A 17,876-nucleotide genomic window follows, 5' to 3' on the forward strand; every position below is an offset into this window, starting at 1 on the left:
TTATGATTTTGATTATCAATTGAACTAGAATTTTTTCAATTATATTTTTGTTGTTCTGAGTTAATTTTTGTTGTACCATGGTTTGCTGAAGTTTTCTTAAAAAAATGTTCCATTCATTTCCAGTTTCTATAGCCTCTGAAATCTGTCAGTATCTGGTGTTAATTCATGTATCAATTTCCGTTTGCACTTTCAACAATGCTGTTTTCTACACACCCAATCCACCTGAGGGTCAAATGTTGGTTGTTAGTTTTTTAATTTTCAACTGAAGTGAAAACACTTTGTTTTGTGATGTTTTTTTCATAGTGACCCTGGTGAGTTCTAAAAAGCATGTGTTTGTTGTTTTGACAGGAAAAAAAGTATTCAAAGCAAACTGTTGACATCTCTGTGAAGTTTTGTGGTATAAAATCAAAGAATGAAAATCTTTTCATGTCTGCATTCCTGGTTTAAATAAATAAGGAGTTAAAAAAACAATAGCTGAAAGAGTATACTTTAAAAACAAAACATCAAGGACAATAACTCTAACCTGATGTGGAACTTGAAACAAAAATGGTAAAAAAAAGATGGTTACTTATTTCAGAATGTAGATCTGTCTCAGTATATGGAAAATAATGTTTCAACAAGATTAGCTAAGATTGTTTGATTGCTTGAAACATTGTATCATATTTAAAAACAAATAAATTTGGTGAATTTATTTTTAATTTACTGGGTTTTCTCTGTAATATGTACATTATCAGCAACATTTTAAATTAGTCTCAAAAATAAGAATTGAATGGAATATTCCAGGATATAAATAAAAATAACCACAAGAAGTTCTTACATATTTTATTTCACACAGTTGCATATATACAATATTTCCAAGTTTGATTTCAACCATATTGAACAACTCATAATTAATAATTTTAATTCCCTTTATACTTGTACATACTAAACGCTATGACCCGTATGTACTTCCAAATACACTATTAATAATATTAACCAATAAACCATATACCACAACACACAAACACCAAAAACCATGTGACTCATCTTTTCTTCCCTCACACAAATAAGAGTCCCACACACACACAGACATTACCTGCCCTTTGCAGTGGTCTCTAATGGGTGGCGGTTACCTATTGTACCTCTTCGCCTAATTGTTTTCAAATGGTCCCTGGAGTAGCATGTTGGCGTTTTATCAAGATGACAATTCGAATAGGTGTGAACAATAACACAAGCACGTCACTCAATGGGCAAATCAACAGGTGCAAAACGTCTTAAGAAACTGTTCCCCCCTGGAGCCATGTTCTGGGTGTGTCAGATGGGACAGTTTAAATTTACTCTGTGTGTGTTAAAGACCAGTAATGAGCTGACGTTACAATGAGAGGCAATCCCAGGCCAAAGATGTATCTGTTCATGATTTAATGACATGGAGGGGGGATGAGGGAGAGAGGGTGGGGGGTATATTCGATCCCAGGGCAAAAGATGTAGCTGTTCAGAATTTAATGACAGGAGGGGGGATGAGGGAGAGAGGGTGGGGGGGGGGGTAGATTCGATCCCAGGGCAAACGATGTAGCTTTTCAGAATTTAATGACATGGAGGGGGGATGAAGGAGAGAGGGTGGGGGGGTAGATTCAATCCCAGGCCAAAGATGTATCTGTTCAGAATTTAATGACATGGAGGGGGGATGAGGGAGAGAGGGTGGGAGGAGGGTAGATTCAATCCCAGGGCAAAAGATGTAGCTGTTCACAATTTAATGACCTGGAGGGAGGATGAGGGAGAGGAGGTATGGTGGGGAGGGGGGGGGCTAGATTCTGAACTGGAAAAGAAAGGAAAGGAACGTTTGTTTATTTAGCAACACATTTGGTTATGGTCCATACAGAATAGAATAGAATAGAATAGAATAGAATAGAATAGATGTTGACACCCCAGCACGAAAAATACATGGGCTATTGGGTTTCAAACTATGGTAAATGTGAAAAAGCATGACAGCTGCTGAAACCACACATTGGACTACTCATTTCAAATAGCAACAAGGGATCTTTTATATCATCTAGTGCATAAATAATCAAATAAGATACTGCTGTCAAATAGCAGCAAGGGATCTTTTATATGTACTTTCCTGCAGACTGGTCTCTGATATCAGGAGGATCAACTTCCCTCCTAGTGATGGAGAAAATCTTCACATTTGGGCAAAAACATTCATAATGAGAAAACTAGACCTCCAAAAAAGAAAGAAAATGAATAAATATGGCCAAAAAATCGTTTAAAAAACCAGAAAGAATAATGTGTTTTTGTTTTTTTAAAGATAAAAATTATATAGATCTTCAGAAGTTATGATGATTTTTCTAATCATTTTTTTCTTTGTTTTTCTTTCTTCTTTTCTTTTTATTCTTCTTTTCGTTTTGTTTTTACTGTTTAATAGCTTTTCTTCAATGAGTAAAGATGACACAAGTCTGCTATCCGTTTACGTGTTGTAGTCTTCAAAGCCTGGAGGCAAGATGGAAGGCTTGTTCACATCAAACGTTTTTTTTTTTTCTTCTTTCCCTTCGCATAAATCTCTTGACAATTCACTCGATGTTGCTAAAGCCGTCTGCCCTGGTTACCTAAATTCTTACTGATAGGATCATTGAGATAAATTATTATTATCTAATGTTTGCATCGGCAAAAGCATTTTTTTTTTTTTTATAAAGCACCAATTTCCTTCTCCAGGTGATGACAAAGATTTTGATGGGACATCATTTATTTTTTAAATGTAACGGGCTCATAAAACATCATTATAGTATTAGAAGAAAAGCCTCTGAGAATACTATCTATAAAACTACTTCTTGTTTGTTCGTAGGTTTTCAATGGAGGGAAAAACGGGGGAGAAAAAAAGGGAAGAAAATGATGTGTAGATTTATTGTTTTGCTTTGCAGGGGATGGTAATTTTTCAAAAAATAAAGATGTTATCAGTGTTGTAGTAAACATCATTTCTGTCAGTTTATATCCTGAACATTTCACCCACAAAAGCTTTATGATGGCTTCCTTTGTAGAAAATGTAATAATGCATTTATTCTTGCAAACAATGTCCCCGAAATAGTCTTTGGTTTGGAATGGCAGGGGGTGAGACACGTAGCTAACTGCAGATGTTTGAGTATTGTCAGATGATTTTCTCTTCATTTGACCTACAAAGGGGTGATGATGGTTTCCGTCAGGGAATCTTGGTAAAGCATTATCTGTTACAGAACTGAGATAGAATGGTCTTTATTAGGAAACAGTAGGGACTCTGGATGAAGTCTAACTAAAGATGTTTTCCTTATTGTCTACGTAAGAATCCTTAACTGCTGGAGCTAAATACATTTAACTTTTTTTGTATTGTGTGCGTAAAACTGGTAAACATTTTTGTTGTGTGGAACTTATTATGTTTTACAAAGGGGTTTTGACTAGGATGATCTCAACATGTCTTTGCATAACTAGCGTTACCTTTGTACTTTGATCATGAAACTTGATCTGTTGCTAAGCGTCTATAAATCATCATACTGTCTTGTGGGTGGGTTGGGGTGGGGATGGTGGTGAGGCAACTGTGTTTCAGTATCTAGTTTCTGTGCATACAGAATAAATTTAAATAATTTACAACTACCCATAAAATACATTTAAATGTCATGCTTAGTAACATTCATTAAAAAGGTCCTGGCTCCATATTCATAAACATACTTAAGTGAATGTATGATACTTATCTATGTACTTTAAGTATGTATTTAGGTATCATACATTGACTTAAGTATGTTTATGAATACAGAGCCAGATGTATTTGTAGAATAATCTTCTTCTAAAAAAAGATAGGAAAAAAAACATGAAAAAGAAAGCATATTTTAGTTTTTTCCACAATTGTAAATGGTTTTCTTTTCAATATTCCTGAGCAAAACAACAAAATCCAAAAAAAACTCATAAGTAAATTAACACATACACAAACATGTATAACAGACCCCTTTGTTTGTATTGCTGCAAGAAATGACAGAAATCAGCTATGGGGAAAATGCATATAAAAATGTCCTTACTGCTGTTTAGAAGGAATAGCTTATGTGTTGTTCTCAGGGTTATCTAAACAAGCAGATTGATTTATTAATCAATGGCTATTGGATGTCAAACATATGCTGAGCTATCTGAGCTGTCTGTCCAGGACAGTGGGTTAGTTGTTAGTGAGAGACACGAGGGTGTAGTGGCCTTACACCAACCCACTGAGTTGTTAAAATTCGCTCTGGTTTTGGAGTCGGGGACCGAGCTGCGAAACCCAGTACCTACCAGCCTTACATCTGATGACTTAACCCCGACACCACCGAGGCCAGTGCATAAACATAACAGATAATGCCGTGATTTAACCAAAAGGTGTCAACACAGCCTTTTCATTAAAATGCAGATGGACTGAAAACGCTAGAAAGAGGAATTGTAATAAATGAAACATTAAAATACTCCCAGGTAAACCTACACCAATCTGTTGACAATAAAACAACGGGAGCCTAACCCCGGGTAAGGGCCCCCACGACCCCTAAATGACAGGTGATCACAGGAGGGGATAACTTCAAAAGGCGCTGACATGTCCTGCGGCTATTTTTATCAATGGTTAACACCTTTGGGTGTGAATGGGGTGGCGAGCGGGGCCGGGGTTTTGTTTGATGTTGAACCCGGGTCTGATTGGATTGGTCTGGGGTCACCTGTCCAGGCCCCCGTGTCATCGGTCATTTGAAACACCAACGACAGCTAGGCAAGTTGGGGATCATCTTTTCAGAAAGTTCTATTGTGTTGTGTATCCACAAATTGATTTTTTTTTTTTTTAGACATACACACACAATTATGAACATATTTACGAGCATGCAAATTTTACTGTATGTTAGTTGAGAAGGGGGTTTATTGCCAGTATTTGCTTGTTAACCCAAAATATTTACAAGGATACAAATTATACTGTATTCAAGGGGTTTATTGCTAGTATATGCTTTTTAAACAAACATATTTACAAGGATACAAATTGTACTGTATGCAAGGGGAGAAAGGGGTTTATTGCTAGTATATGCTTTTTAAACAAACATATTTACAAGGATACAAATTGTACTGTATGCAAGGGGAGAAAGGGGTTTATTGCTAGTATATGCTTTTTAAACAAACATATTTACAAGGATACAAATTGTACTGTATGCAAGGGGAGAAAGGGGTTTATTGCTAGTATATGCCTTTTAAACAGTCACCTTTTCGAACATACAAATTGTACCATATACAAGTGGAGAAGGGTATGATTCCCAGTAATGTTTTTTAAACAAACATTTACAAGGATACAAATTGTACTGTATGCAAGGGGGAGAAGAGTGTTATTGCCAGTACATGTGTATTTGCTTTTTAAACAGTCAGTTTTATAAACATACCAATTGTACCAAACGCAAGGGAAGAAAGACATTATTGCCAGTATTTGCTTTTTAAACAAACATACTTACAAGCATACAAATTGTACTGTAAGCAAGAGAAAGAAAGAAAGAAATGTTTTATTTTACGACGCACTCAACACATTGTATTTACGGTTATATGGCGTCAGACATATGGTTAAGGACCACACAGATTTTTGAGAGGAAACCCGCTGTCGCCACTACATGGGCTACTCTTCAGATTAGCAGCAAGCTAAGGATCTTTTATATGCACCATCCCACAGACAGGGTAGTACATACCACGGCCTTTGATATACCAGTCGTGGTGTACTGGATGGAACGAGAAATAGCCCAATGGGTCCACCAACAGGGATCGATCCCCACTGGGCTACGTCTCGCTCCCTGTAAGCAAGAGATGAATGGGATTATTGCATGTATCTTTTTTTAAAACAAACAAAAACTGTTGATAAAAATATATCCATACAGTTATTATTATGTACACTTCGAGCTGGTGTGAATTTCAGATTTGGCCCCAGACAACATAGAACATGCACAGTATTTTGATGGCTCCAGTCTGACCAGACCCAGGCTAGCTGTGAGGTATTTTGGGCCTACAAGTCTATACAGGCGATCGATTCTACAATTCATCTCTCCTTTTACTTTTTGACAGACCATTCAAAATTTGTGCCTAACTTCCTTCACAAAAATGCGCACCATTTCTCTTTGGCTTATTCCTACAGGACATTCCAAATTCCATAACACCATACAACCTCCGCCTGTTACCAGTCCTGGTCGGACTGCTGGTGCTCCCTTGCACCTGCTAGTGCAGGTGGTACCCCCTCCAACCCACCCCTTTCCTTTCCTGGACGGATGAGACCCATCCGAGACTGAGGACAGGCGTGCACTACAACAGCTTGCTCTGAATATGCACGTTAAACTCTCTGACCTGACAATTCATCGCACATGAAGCAAGTGCCCTACCCACTGAACTACTCCCCACCCAATGACAATGAATTTCATTTGGATAACAATCACAGTTGACATGCCGTTATGATTTCTTGTTGTGTTCATGTCACTTAATATGAGAAAACTGACAAGTTAAGTGTTTAAACTGCCAATTTATTAAAAGTTATTGTCATTAAAATGGATTTTGCGTCAATCTGTTTTTTATCTGGCCCGCTTGATCTTTTGATAAGTAACAAAACCTGCATCGATGCGGCAGTGCGCCGATTATGAACACCGACAATGCAATCATCCGCAACGACGGCATGAACGGGTCGGTCCGAGATTCCACAGCACGGGGAACAGTATGTGTTTTTCACGAAACAAACAATGAAATATTCATTGCCCGTGTTCAATCAATATTAGATATAATTAGATGGTCCTTCACGCATCGGCGAACGTTGCCAATAGGGTGGCGTACCGCGTCTGATACTGTTAATGACTTCGGTATTAGTGGGTGTGTTTTGGGGCGAGCTGAGAGCGTTTCAAAGGGGTAGGCAACGCGTCAAAAGTCGGAAAGTCGTAATGAAGCGCGCCATTGTGTTTCTGACGAGAGCTGGACAATTCCCAGTGCGCATTAAGCGTTAGCTAGAGAGTCCAGTCGACTGGAAGAGACTTTTCAACAATTGGTCGATTGTTTCTGCTGCATCTGCCAGGTTTTTTTTATTAGTGGTGCATTATGGTATAGGTTGGAGGTGGAATCAGTAAACAGAAGCTTTGTATGGAGTATAATAGCAAAAAAAACATTAAATATGCATATTTATGAGATCCAGTTTTTGTTTGTTTATTTTGTTTTGTTTCTTTAATGAGTTTTATGTTCAAATGACTATGCATTTGTTGACATTTAACCATTATTGATTTTCAGTCTTTTATATCTTTTTAATTAAATTAGTGTTGTTAATATTGATTAGTATGATTATTGTTTAGATTCTGTGGAATTATACAGAAGTTGATGTGAAAATAAATGAGGGGAGAGATCAATATCTTTCCTGACTTAGACTGTGGGAGCCATTTAAGATATTACCATACTAATACCACATTTCATTTCAACCTATTTTCGTGCTTATAGCCAATTAAGGTTCAAGCACACTATTATGGGCACACACCTCAGCTATTAGGGGCCTAATTCACTAAACTCTTGCAACTTTGCAATCTCACAGTGCAATGCTAAAAGACTTCTGAACCCTGTACCTACCAGCCTTATGCCTGATGGCGTAACCACGACACCACCGAGACCGGTTAATACTACATACATTCACATTAAGGGATTCACATTAAGGGGAGCTAAAAATTACTCTCTTTAAATTAGTCTTAGGGTACTGACTGGTCTCGGTGGTGTCGTGGTTAAGCCATCGGACAAAAGACTGGTAGGTACTGGGTTCACAGCCCGGTACCGGCTCCCACCCAGAGTGAGTTTTAACGACTCAATGTGTAAGACCACTACACCCTCTTCTCTCTCACTAACCACTAACCACTAAAAAGTAACCCACTGTCCTGGACAGACAGCCCAGTTAGCTGAGGTGTGTGCCCAGTATTCCGTGCTTGAACCTTAATTGCAAAAAAAACACGAAAATAAGTTGAAATGAAATGAGGGGAGTGGTGGGGAGTGAGAGTGATGGCTCCCCTTAAACGACAAGGTCTGATCTTATTATTTTACATTTCGTTGGTTTCTTATCTTTCTTTTTTTTTCTTTCTTTTACGCTATCATATGTTTAATGGGAATGATAAACTCCACGTGGATAAGCAGTTTTCTCTGTAAAACTTTTTTAATCTCATGGCTTTATATCATGTATATCTGGTAATCCAAATAATGCAGTGCAGTTTTTTTGTTTACACAACAAAGCTAATGTACTAAATCACTAACAAAAAACTGGCAGTGTAAATACATGTACATGTATATGACCTGTAAAACATTTTTTTTTTCTTTTCGATATACGAGTTAGTATCACGTATAATTGTAAGGATTCCAAGTAGTTTTCTCAACAAAGCTAATATTCATGTACTGTCATTAACAAACAATTTTCACTGTCAAAACTGGTGCATACGGCCTTTTAAAAAATACCTTTTTATAAAAAACGACACATGGGTTTATAAGCATATTTAATCCCACATATACAGTGCATGTGGGGAAACGGTTTTCTCCTTCACATGATAAAACTAATATACAGCATCATTAACAAACAATTGTCGGGAGTATCAGCTCACCAGTGCATGTAGACGGCTAAACTCTTAATCTTGTCTGGTTTAACCATCAAGCTATCTAGTTTTACATTTCCGACAGCCCACGGCAATCACAGACACAATATTTACACAGCGCAGCAGTTGCACCATCTTACAAAGAGCTGTTGTTGCACTATCTTACATAGAGCTGTTGTTGCACCATCGCATGCAACTGTTTCTGATGCTGCACATGTGAAATTTGTAGACATGTGGAGAGAGATGTGGTCCCAGCGCCCCCTGGTGGTGGCAGGGGCCTGTATAGAGAGAGACAGAAGACTCTCTCTCCAGAATGCCAGTGCATGTTGTCTGAAATCCTCGTTAGCTGTCTGGCGTAATTAAGTCATGCCTTGTTAATTAGGTTGTGAGCCGTGTGTGAATGCAGTTGTTGGATGGTGGAGTGTGTGAACAGTTCTGCCAGAAGGGAGAGGGGAGAGAATGCAGGCGTATTTGGGTTTGTTAATTCTTTTGTCTGTCTGTCTGTCTGTCTGAAGGAAAGGCAGAGATAGAACGATGACGAATTCTTAATATTTCTATCTGGAGCTGGCCTCGGTGGCGTCGTCATTAGGCCATCGGTCTACAGGCTGGTAGGTACTGGGTTCGGATCCCAGTCGAGGCATGGGATTTTTAAGCCAGATACCGACTCCAAACCCTCAATGGGTAGGTGTAAACCACTTGCACCGACCAGTGATCCATAACTGGTTCAACAAAGGCCATGGTTTGTGCTATCCTGCTTGTGGGAAGCGCAAATAAAAGATCCCTTGCTGCTAATCGGAAGAGTAGCCCATGTAGTGGCGACAGCGGGTTTCCTCTCAAAATCTGTGTGGTCCTTAACCATATGTCTGACGCCATATAACCGTAAATAAAATGTGTTGAGTGCGTCGTTAAATAAAACATTTCTTTCTTTCTTCTTTTTTTTTTCCTTCTGTCTGTCCACCCATTGTTTATCCACAGATAGAAGGTATATGGTACATGTATTCTCCAGTTGTGCAGTACTGGGCAGTATGGGTGGAGCCGAATGTAGCCCAATGGTAAAGTGCTTGCCTGATGCGCGGTCGGTCTGAGATCGATCCCTGTCGGTGGGCTATTATTGGGCTATTTCTCATTCCAGCCAATGCACTAAAACTGGTATATCAAAGGCTATGATATGTTTGTGGGATTAATAAATCAATGTGCTCTAGTGGTGTCATTAAACAAAATAAAATTAAATGTCAGATTTACCAAATGGTTGACATCCAATGGCTGATGATTAATTATTCAATGTGCTCCAGTGGTGTTAAACAAAGGAAACTTTAACTTTATTTATTTTATTTATTTATTTATTTATTTATTTATTTATTTATGTCATTGGTACATGATGTACTATAGACGTGGGTTTTTTTATTACATTGAAAGCTTTATCAATTACTTTTTTGTCATTTCAAGGTTACATGATGTACTGTTGGGCATGCATTTTTAGCATTAATAAGTCAACAATTAATTATTTCTGTTTGGGATATATATCTGATTTAATAACTTGATGGTGGTGGTTTTTGTGTCATTAATAGTCGAGAATTAATTGTTTTATGTCCAGCAGAGAATATCTGATTGCGTGACTAATGTTTTGTGTTTCTGTCTGCAGGTTGTGGAGTCAGTCACCAATGGATACATAAATAGCATGAAGGATGAGATACGTGTGGTTGAGTACCAAGCCGTGCGGCTGTCTCAAGCTAGCAGTCATTTTCCTCACCATCATTTCTGTTCAAGGTAAGAGTCATCTCCCTTTGCTTTTTTGTTTTTTCATCCATTTCATTAAAAAACCCAGCACAAACATACATTTCCCGACACAGATATAAGAACAACCACTTAAAGATGAACAACATTCTACTTATGTCATCAACTGAAGATGTTCTTACCAAAATCTTCATGCCTGATAGGAGTTACTTCCCTTTGTATTTGTGTATACTTGTTATTTATTTTCCTTCATTTGTTAAAAGACAAAACCAACAAAGAATGAAATGTTCTAGCTAAACACAATTTAAAATACTAAATTTTCACATGAGGTTGGCTGAGGTGGATTGATTGGTGTGTGTGGGGGGTGCTCAATGATTAGCCATATCTTCCCTCTGCCCCCCCCCCCCCCCCTCAATATATATATATGCATAGGTTAAATGCAGTTTTTCTGTTGTGTTTGTTAGATATATAATAAATTTGCATTCCACCTTGCACATGCCCCCTAAGTAATTGTATCTGGAACAGTCCCTGTGCTGGGTAAAACACATATTAATTGATCTCAAGACCAAACCTTGTAAATATTTTAGGGAGGTGCTAAGGTCAAAAGGGCACATGGACGGACTCCCTGAAAAGGGCACTTCATTGAAAGCTGTTCAAAGGAAGGACACTTTAATTTTTTAAGGGAGGACAGGTCCCCCACCTTTGGTCCCTTCCTTTGGACCTATCCTTGTTTAAACATATTTATTACCAAATTATAATGGTCATGGATCAGTCAAAAGACCGTGCCTATATTAAGACCTCTGTCCTTAGATCTGAAATATTATTTCTGATCTCATCATATGCTGCAGCGGAATGTAAAAGAAAATGACAACTCTCTTTTTATTAATTTAATTTATTATCCAAAGTACACATGTGCTACTAAATAATTTAATAACTTAATAAACCTTTTTTTTTAACCAAACAATTTAATGTCCAGATTAACCTGTGTTACAAGATAATTTAATTTGTGGGTAAACTTAATTATTTATTAAATAATTTTATATCTGATCGAACCGCTAATGTATCCAGTAATCCTTGTCTAATTTAGTCATAAAAAAAAAAAAAATCTTAACAAATAATCAAACACAGGCCAATTGGAAAGTGTCATTGTATCAGTGAACTGTGACAAATTGATCAATTTTACTGTCACTGGAAGCAGTAAGCAGACACCTATATTAATGGGTCCCTGAACGCGTGTCGAAGTGTCAAGGTTTCCACAATCACTGGTGTTTGCTTTGAATTAGCGTCATGCTGGCTACGACAGGTTTTTATAGGCGGTAAGAGCAATATAATGTTGGAGTTGCACAAATTGAAAAATATGACAGATTTTTATTGTTATATTAAGATAAATATAGTGGTAGAAAGTCCACAAATTGAAAAATATGACATATTTTGTTTTATACGTATTAAGATAAATATAGTGGTAGAAAGTCCACAAATTAAAAAATACGACCTATTTTGTTTTATACGTATTAAGATAAATATAGTGGTAGAAAGTCCACAAAGGAAAAAAATACGACTTAAAAGGAGTTACATGTTTGACATACAGTAAGCTGATGATTAATAAACAAATGTGCTCTAGTGGTGTCATTAACTAAAACAAACATTAACTTTTTGAAGAGTATAGCTTAATGCTTTTTAATTTTTTCAGATTTCTTCAGTGTCTTTATAACCATAAGAAGAATTTCAGTTTTTGTTTATATGTCCATTATATAGGGATTTAAGAATAAAATATCTGTCTCCAAAATACAGGTGTCATCCCAATAGATTAAAAATTATGATTTTATTAAATACAGATTGTCATACACAAAAGTGGAATTTAAGTAAATTCATTTGTGAAGCACTTAGAATTTGAGAAATATTCTGTAATAGTTAATTCATTTGATTAGTATGCATAAATAAGATGTCTGTGCTACTCTTCTTGTAACAGGGTGGTCAACCCTAACAATGAAATAAATAAATCAATATAATCATAGGAGCTGACATAAAATGGAAATAATGGAAAAACAACAAATAAAAAATGGAAACACACGATAGAAGAAAGTTTAAAAAATGTAACAGAATCTAAAAGTTAACAAAAAGAAAACCTAAAAACCCCCAAAAACAACAAACACAAAAGACTCAAAACGCTCAAGACAGTTTAAGTATTTATATAGTTTACAAGTCAGATCTGTATGATTGCCATTTAAGAAACTGTAATTACTTCAAACAGACTTTAGTTAAGTCTAGGGAGAAATCCATAGAATGTGGAAGCTCCCCAGGGAACTATTCCTGTTGAAAAGTGTTGAATTGGAAGTCACAGTTCTGATTGAAATGTCAACTGAAGAAGAAAAGTCTTGTGCAAGCAGTTGTAAGGAAAACACTATTTTGATTGCAAAGTCAACTGAAGGCAGTTTTGTCTTATACAATCAGTTGTAAGGAAAACAGTCTTGATTAGTTAAGCAAACAGGCTGAAGGGGTGACAACACATTCAAGTGATCTGTCCTTACGTAAAGCTGTTTGACTAGCTGCCTTTGTGGTATTTGAGAAGATACATTAAGATTGTCTTTCCTAACAATGTCACATAGACTAGCATGGAGGTGGGGGGGGGGATGGAGGTGGGGTGTAGGCGGCTCCTATTTCATAAGACAGTGAACTTATTTCGTGACATCGATTGCAAGCAGTGGTTTCATAAACAATCTATAGACTTATTTCATATGACACTGGACTTGATTTATAAGACGACTAGACTTATTTCATATGGCAGTGGACTTAACTTATGAGACATTCAGTAGACTTATTTCAGTGGACTTAATTTATAAAATATGATATAGACTTATTTCATAAGGCAGTGGACTTAATTTATAAATATTATGTAGACCATCATCGTAAGACAAATGGACTTAATTTATAAATATTATGTACACTTACATCGTAAGACAAATGGACTTAATTTATAATAAATTCTATAGACTTATTTCATAAGACAACTATAAACTTAATCTGTAAGAAAACGGTGGGACTTATTTCAAAAGACAATTTTCATACTCATAAGATGGCATTAATTTATTCTTTGATGTTAAGAAAAGCACCATCTTGTTACTGTATGAAAATGTCCATCAAGTAATGAAGGACGGAGAAGAAGAAAAAAGATGATTTTACAACAGTAGAAGCAAGATAATCAATTTTGTGGATTTTTTTTTTTTCTCTTGCCAATTACGCTATCACGCAACTAAGTACTATCGTAATCAATAACTACATACCGTGTTCCTCAGACATGACATGAAATAAATTTAGATTAATATAACTCGGGCACAGTGGAAACAGTGGCTGTTAGGTATGGGAAGTCGAACAGGTATACTAGAGTAGAAACATGCAGTTTATTTGTCATGCCAAGGGGATGGACGTAGCCCAGTGGTAAAGCACTCACCTGATGTGTGGTCGGTCTAGGATCAATCCCCGTCAGTGGCCCATTGGGCTATTTCTCATTCCAGCCAGTGCACGACTACGGCCGTGGTATGTGCTATCCTGTCTGGGATTGTGCATATAAAAGATCCCTTGTTACTAATGAAAAAAAATGTTGTTAAGTGATAAATATCTGTACGCACCTACCCTCAGTTATAACATGTAGTTATAACATGTGATTATCAGTTGTATTTCACAGTGCTCTTTTTATTTCAACTTATTTTCGTGCTTATATCCAATTAAGGTTCAAGCACAATGTCCTAGGCACACACTTAGCTCTCTGGGTTGACAGTGAGTTAGTTATTAGTTGGTTAGTGAGAGAGAAGAGGTGTAGTGGCCTTACACCTACCCACTGAGCCCTTAAGAACTTGCTCTGGGGTTGGAACTGGTACTGGGCTGCGAACCCTGTACCTACCAGCCTGTAGTCCAATGGCTTAACCACTGCGCCACCGAGGCCGGTCTCATAGTGATCTTTCTGTGAGTTAGGTACTGTACAGTAACCCACGGTTACCATAAAACATCTCCACACAACATCTCTATACCTACATACTCCCACTTAAAACATATATCAGTTATATTTGACAGTCATCTTTCTGTATGTTGGGGACTGCTTTAGTAACCCACAGTGACCATAAAACATCTCCACACAACATCTCTATACCTACATACTCCCACTTAAAATATGTATCAGTTATATTTGACAGTCATCTTTCTGTATGTGGGGATGTTGGGGACATGCTTTAGTACTCCCACTTAAAACAGTGACCATCAATGTTGGGGACTGCTTTAGTAACCCACAGTGACCATAAAACATCTCCACACAACATCTCTATACCTACATACTCCCACTTAAAACATATATCAGTTATATTTGACAGTCATCTTTCTGTATGTTGGGGACTGCTTTAGTAACCCACAGTGACCATAACACATCTCCACACAACATCTCTATACCCTTGTAATATATCAGTTGTATTTGACAGGCATCTTTCTGTATGTTGGGTACTACTGTAGTAACCCACAGTGACCATAAAACATCTCCACACAACATCTCTATACCCGTATAACGTATCAGTTGTATTTCACAGCTGATGTGTCTGGTCTAAGCAATATTTATTCCTGTTGATATGTCTGTGTGTTGGCTATACCACTACAAGTAACCTACGGTGACCATAAAACATCTCCACGCACACCAGAAATGGCTAATTTATTGGAGTTCATTCCTTCTCAGTAGAACGGTAATCATGAAAAAGTGTCCCCTTGGGCTTCACACTGTGGCAGTTTGTTAATGAAGGTGAAAATATATCTCTGGGCTTTATCAGCTGAGTCCCCGTACCCCCCATGTTCTCCGGAGATATGTCCGTAGCCGTGGAAACAGCTGATAGTTTGAGCGGCCAGGCTCTGGGTTAATTGGGGGAGAGTAGAGAGAGGATGTGGTTATCGTGATGAAAACACATTACTGTCCCAACAATCACTGGTGGGTTTTATAGACATGTCAGGTTAATGTCTCTTACACTGGCTGTGGTTTGTTTTTTTCTGTCTTTGACATACGGGTGGTTCCAGAACTCACTGGAGGGGTGGGGTGGGGACCCTAAAATGTTGTTTTTAATCACTGGTGGGTTTTATAGACATGTCAGGTTAATGTGTCCTACACTGACTATGAGGTGAGTTTTTTCCTGTCTCTGAAATAAGGGTGGTCTATCCGTCCGTCCATCTATCCATCCATCCATTCATCCATCTATATATATGTCTGTCTGTTTGTCTGACTGTTTGTCCATCCATTATCCATCCATCCTACCGTTTGTCCATCTGTCTGTCCATCCATCCATCCATCCAGAACTCACTGGAGGGATGGAGGGATCCTGAAGTGTTGTGTTTAATTACTGCTGTTTGTTATAAATAAGTCAAGTTAATGTTTATCACAATGTCGAGGGACTTCATTTCTTTTTGTCTTGGATTTGATGTTTCTATCATTGGATGGAACCTGAAATTATCAAATATACTTAATTATTTTGATTTTATTAACGGCTGTTCCAAATCTCTTCATGTTTGCAGTCCATCTTGCCCTCTACTTCTGATGACTATGTTTGCTATATCTCCCTCCCCCTGCCCCTCCCTCCCTCCTCCGCTCCCTCCCTCCCCCTTCCCCCTCTCTCACTTCTGATGCTTATGTTTGCTACTGCCCCTGCTCCCTCCCTCCCCTGCTTCTGACATCTATGTTTACTCTGAGTTATGTTTTGGTCTCTGAGGCAACAGCTACAAAATGGGCAAAGCACAAAAATGGCTACATCTTCCTGGCCAGGATATTGTAACTGTCGTTTAGGCGGAAATTACTTTCTTTCAGAGGCGTTAAAGAGTGTCGGATAATCATCATAGAAAGAGAAATTTCCGACACGTGTTCACTGGCCGTACGTAGTTTTCTCGTCACACTATCTATAAGGGGTGGGATGTAGACCAGTGGTAAAATGCTTGCCTGATGCGCGATCGATCTAGGATCAATTCCCGTCAGTGGGCCCATTGGGCTATTTATTGTTCCAGCCAGTGCACCGCGACTGGTATATCAAAGGCTGTAATATGTGCTATTCTGTCTGTGGGATGGTGCATATAAAAGATCCTTTTGCTGCTAATCGAAAGAGTAGCCCATGAAGTGGCGACAACGGGTTTTCTCTCTTAGTGGTCTTTAATGAAATGTCCGACGCCATGTAAGCGTGAATAAAATGTATTGAGTGCGTCGTTAAATAAAACATTGCCTGTCTCACTATCTATAAGACTGAGTCTTGGAGTGATTATTAAAGGTGCTGTCTCAAAGTTACATCGTGGTAGCTTCCAGCCAAATTTATTTAATATTTTAAATTTTGAAATGTAATTATTATTATTATAACTTGCTGTGGGACGTAGCCCAGTGAAACAATGATCGCCTGATGTGCAGTTGGTCTAAGATCGATCCCTGTCGGAGGGCCCACTTTGGTTATTTCCTGTTCCAGACTGTGCTACACAACTGGTATATTAATGGCTGTGGTATGTGTTATCCTGTCTTTTGGATGGTGTCTATAAAAGATCTCTTGCTACTTACTAATTGGAAAAATGTAACAGATTTCCTTTTTAAGACTTGTCAGAATTACTAAATTTTTTACATTCAGTAGCCAATGAATAATAAATCAATGTGCTCTAGTGGTGGTCTTAAACAAAACAAATGTTTAACTTTTATTGATTATTAAATTTAAAGTTTCATAATGGCTGGCTTCAGGCCAAAATTATTTAATAATTTTTTATTTGAAATGTAAATATTTTAACTTAAACTAACCAACCCTGGCAATTTAGAAGCCGTGTATGGCCAAAAAAAAAAAAAATGCCCTGTTGAAAAAGAATTTAATACAAACCAAAGCAAAAAAAGTGCTGTAGAGACTAAAACATTTCGTGGTAGTATCTCTATGGCATTGATGATTGCCGTGGGCAGTTGTAGGGGTTGTATACTGCTAAAAAAAACCTGAAGTAATTTAATTAAACAACAAAAACAAAATTTAATTTCAATAATTTTTTAATATAAAAAAAAGATGTGACTGACACCCACCCCACAACCACCAACTTCACCCCACCCCACCCCACCCATGTTCTTATCAGTTCAGGCGTGTGTGTGATAGAGATAGTGTGGGTGTGTATATGTGTGTGTGTGTTTCTGTGTGTCTGTGTCTGTGTGTGTGTGCGCGTGTGTGTACGTGCATGTGCATGTGCATGTGTGTGTGTGTGTGTGACATATAACTGGGTATGCATTTCCCCTATTATGTGATTATTGATGAAGGTACAAAACCAAAAAACTGCAATGATAAACATCAAAGTCATTGGGGGGATATTACAGGTAACAAAATCTCAACACTTTATTCGTACTTGTAAACAGCACAGGTAGTGCTTTTTTTTTCTCTCTCCTGTATGCGTTTGTGTGTGTGTACGATCAATTCCGGAAGATATACATCAATGTATTCGTGCAGAAAATGTTAACAATACGTGTTAAACAAAAATGTTGGGGATATCGTTAAAACGGACACCAGTCCTGGGAGATTTAACAACAACTGCCAGCCGAGTACAATATGAAAC

General features: G+C 37.7%; 1 protein-coding gene across 8 annotated transcripts in view; it reads left to right on the forward strand.

Moving 5' to 3' along the window:
* The window catches only part of LOC121386187 (roundabout homolog 1-like), a 254,179-nt gene that overhangs the window by 50,718 nt on the left and 185,585 nt on the right, over positions 1-17,876 (forward strand). For all 8 annotated transcript variants that reach the window (XM_041517014.1, XM_041517013.1, XM_041517020.1 and 5 more), the window contains exon 2: positions 10,210-10,334. In XM_041517014.1, coding sequence (XP_041372948.1) covers positions 10,253-10,334 — 82 coding nt within the window. In that variant the 5' untranslated portion in view covers positions 10,210-10,252. The remainder of the gene's footprint in view (positions 1-10,209; positions 10,335-17,876) is intronic.

Source organism: Gigantopelta aegis, chromosome 12 (assembly GCF_016097555.1).
Source record: "Gigantopelta aegis isolate Gae_Host chromosome 12, Gae_host_genome, whole genome shotgun sequence".
Lineage (NCBI taxonomy): Eukaryota > Metazoa > Mollusca > Gastropoda > Neomphalida > Peltospiridae > Gigantopelta > Gigantopelta aegis.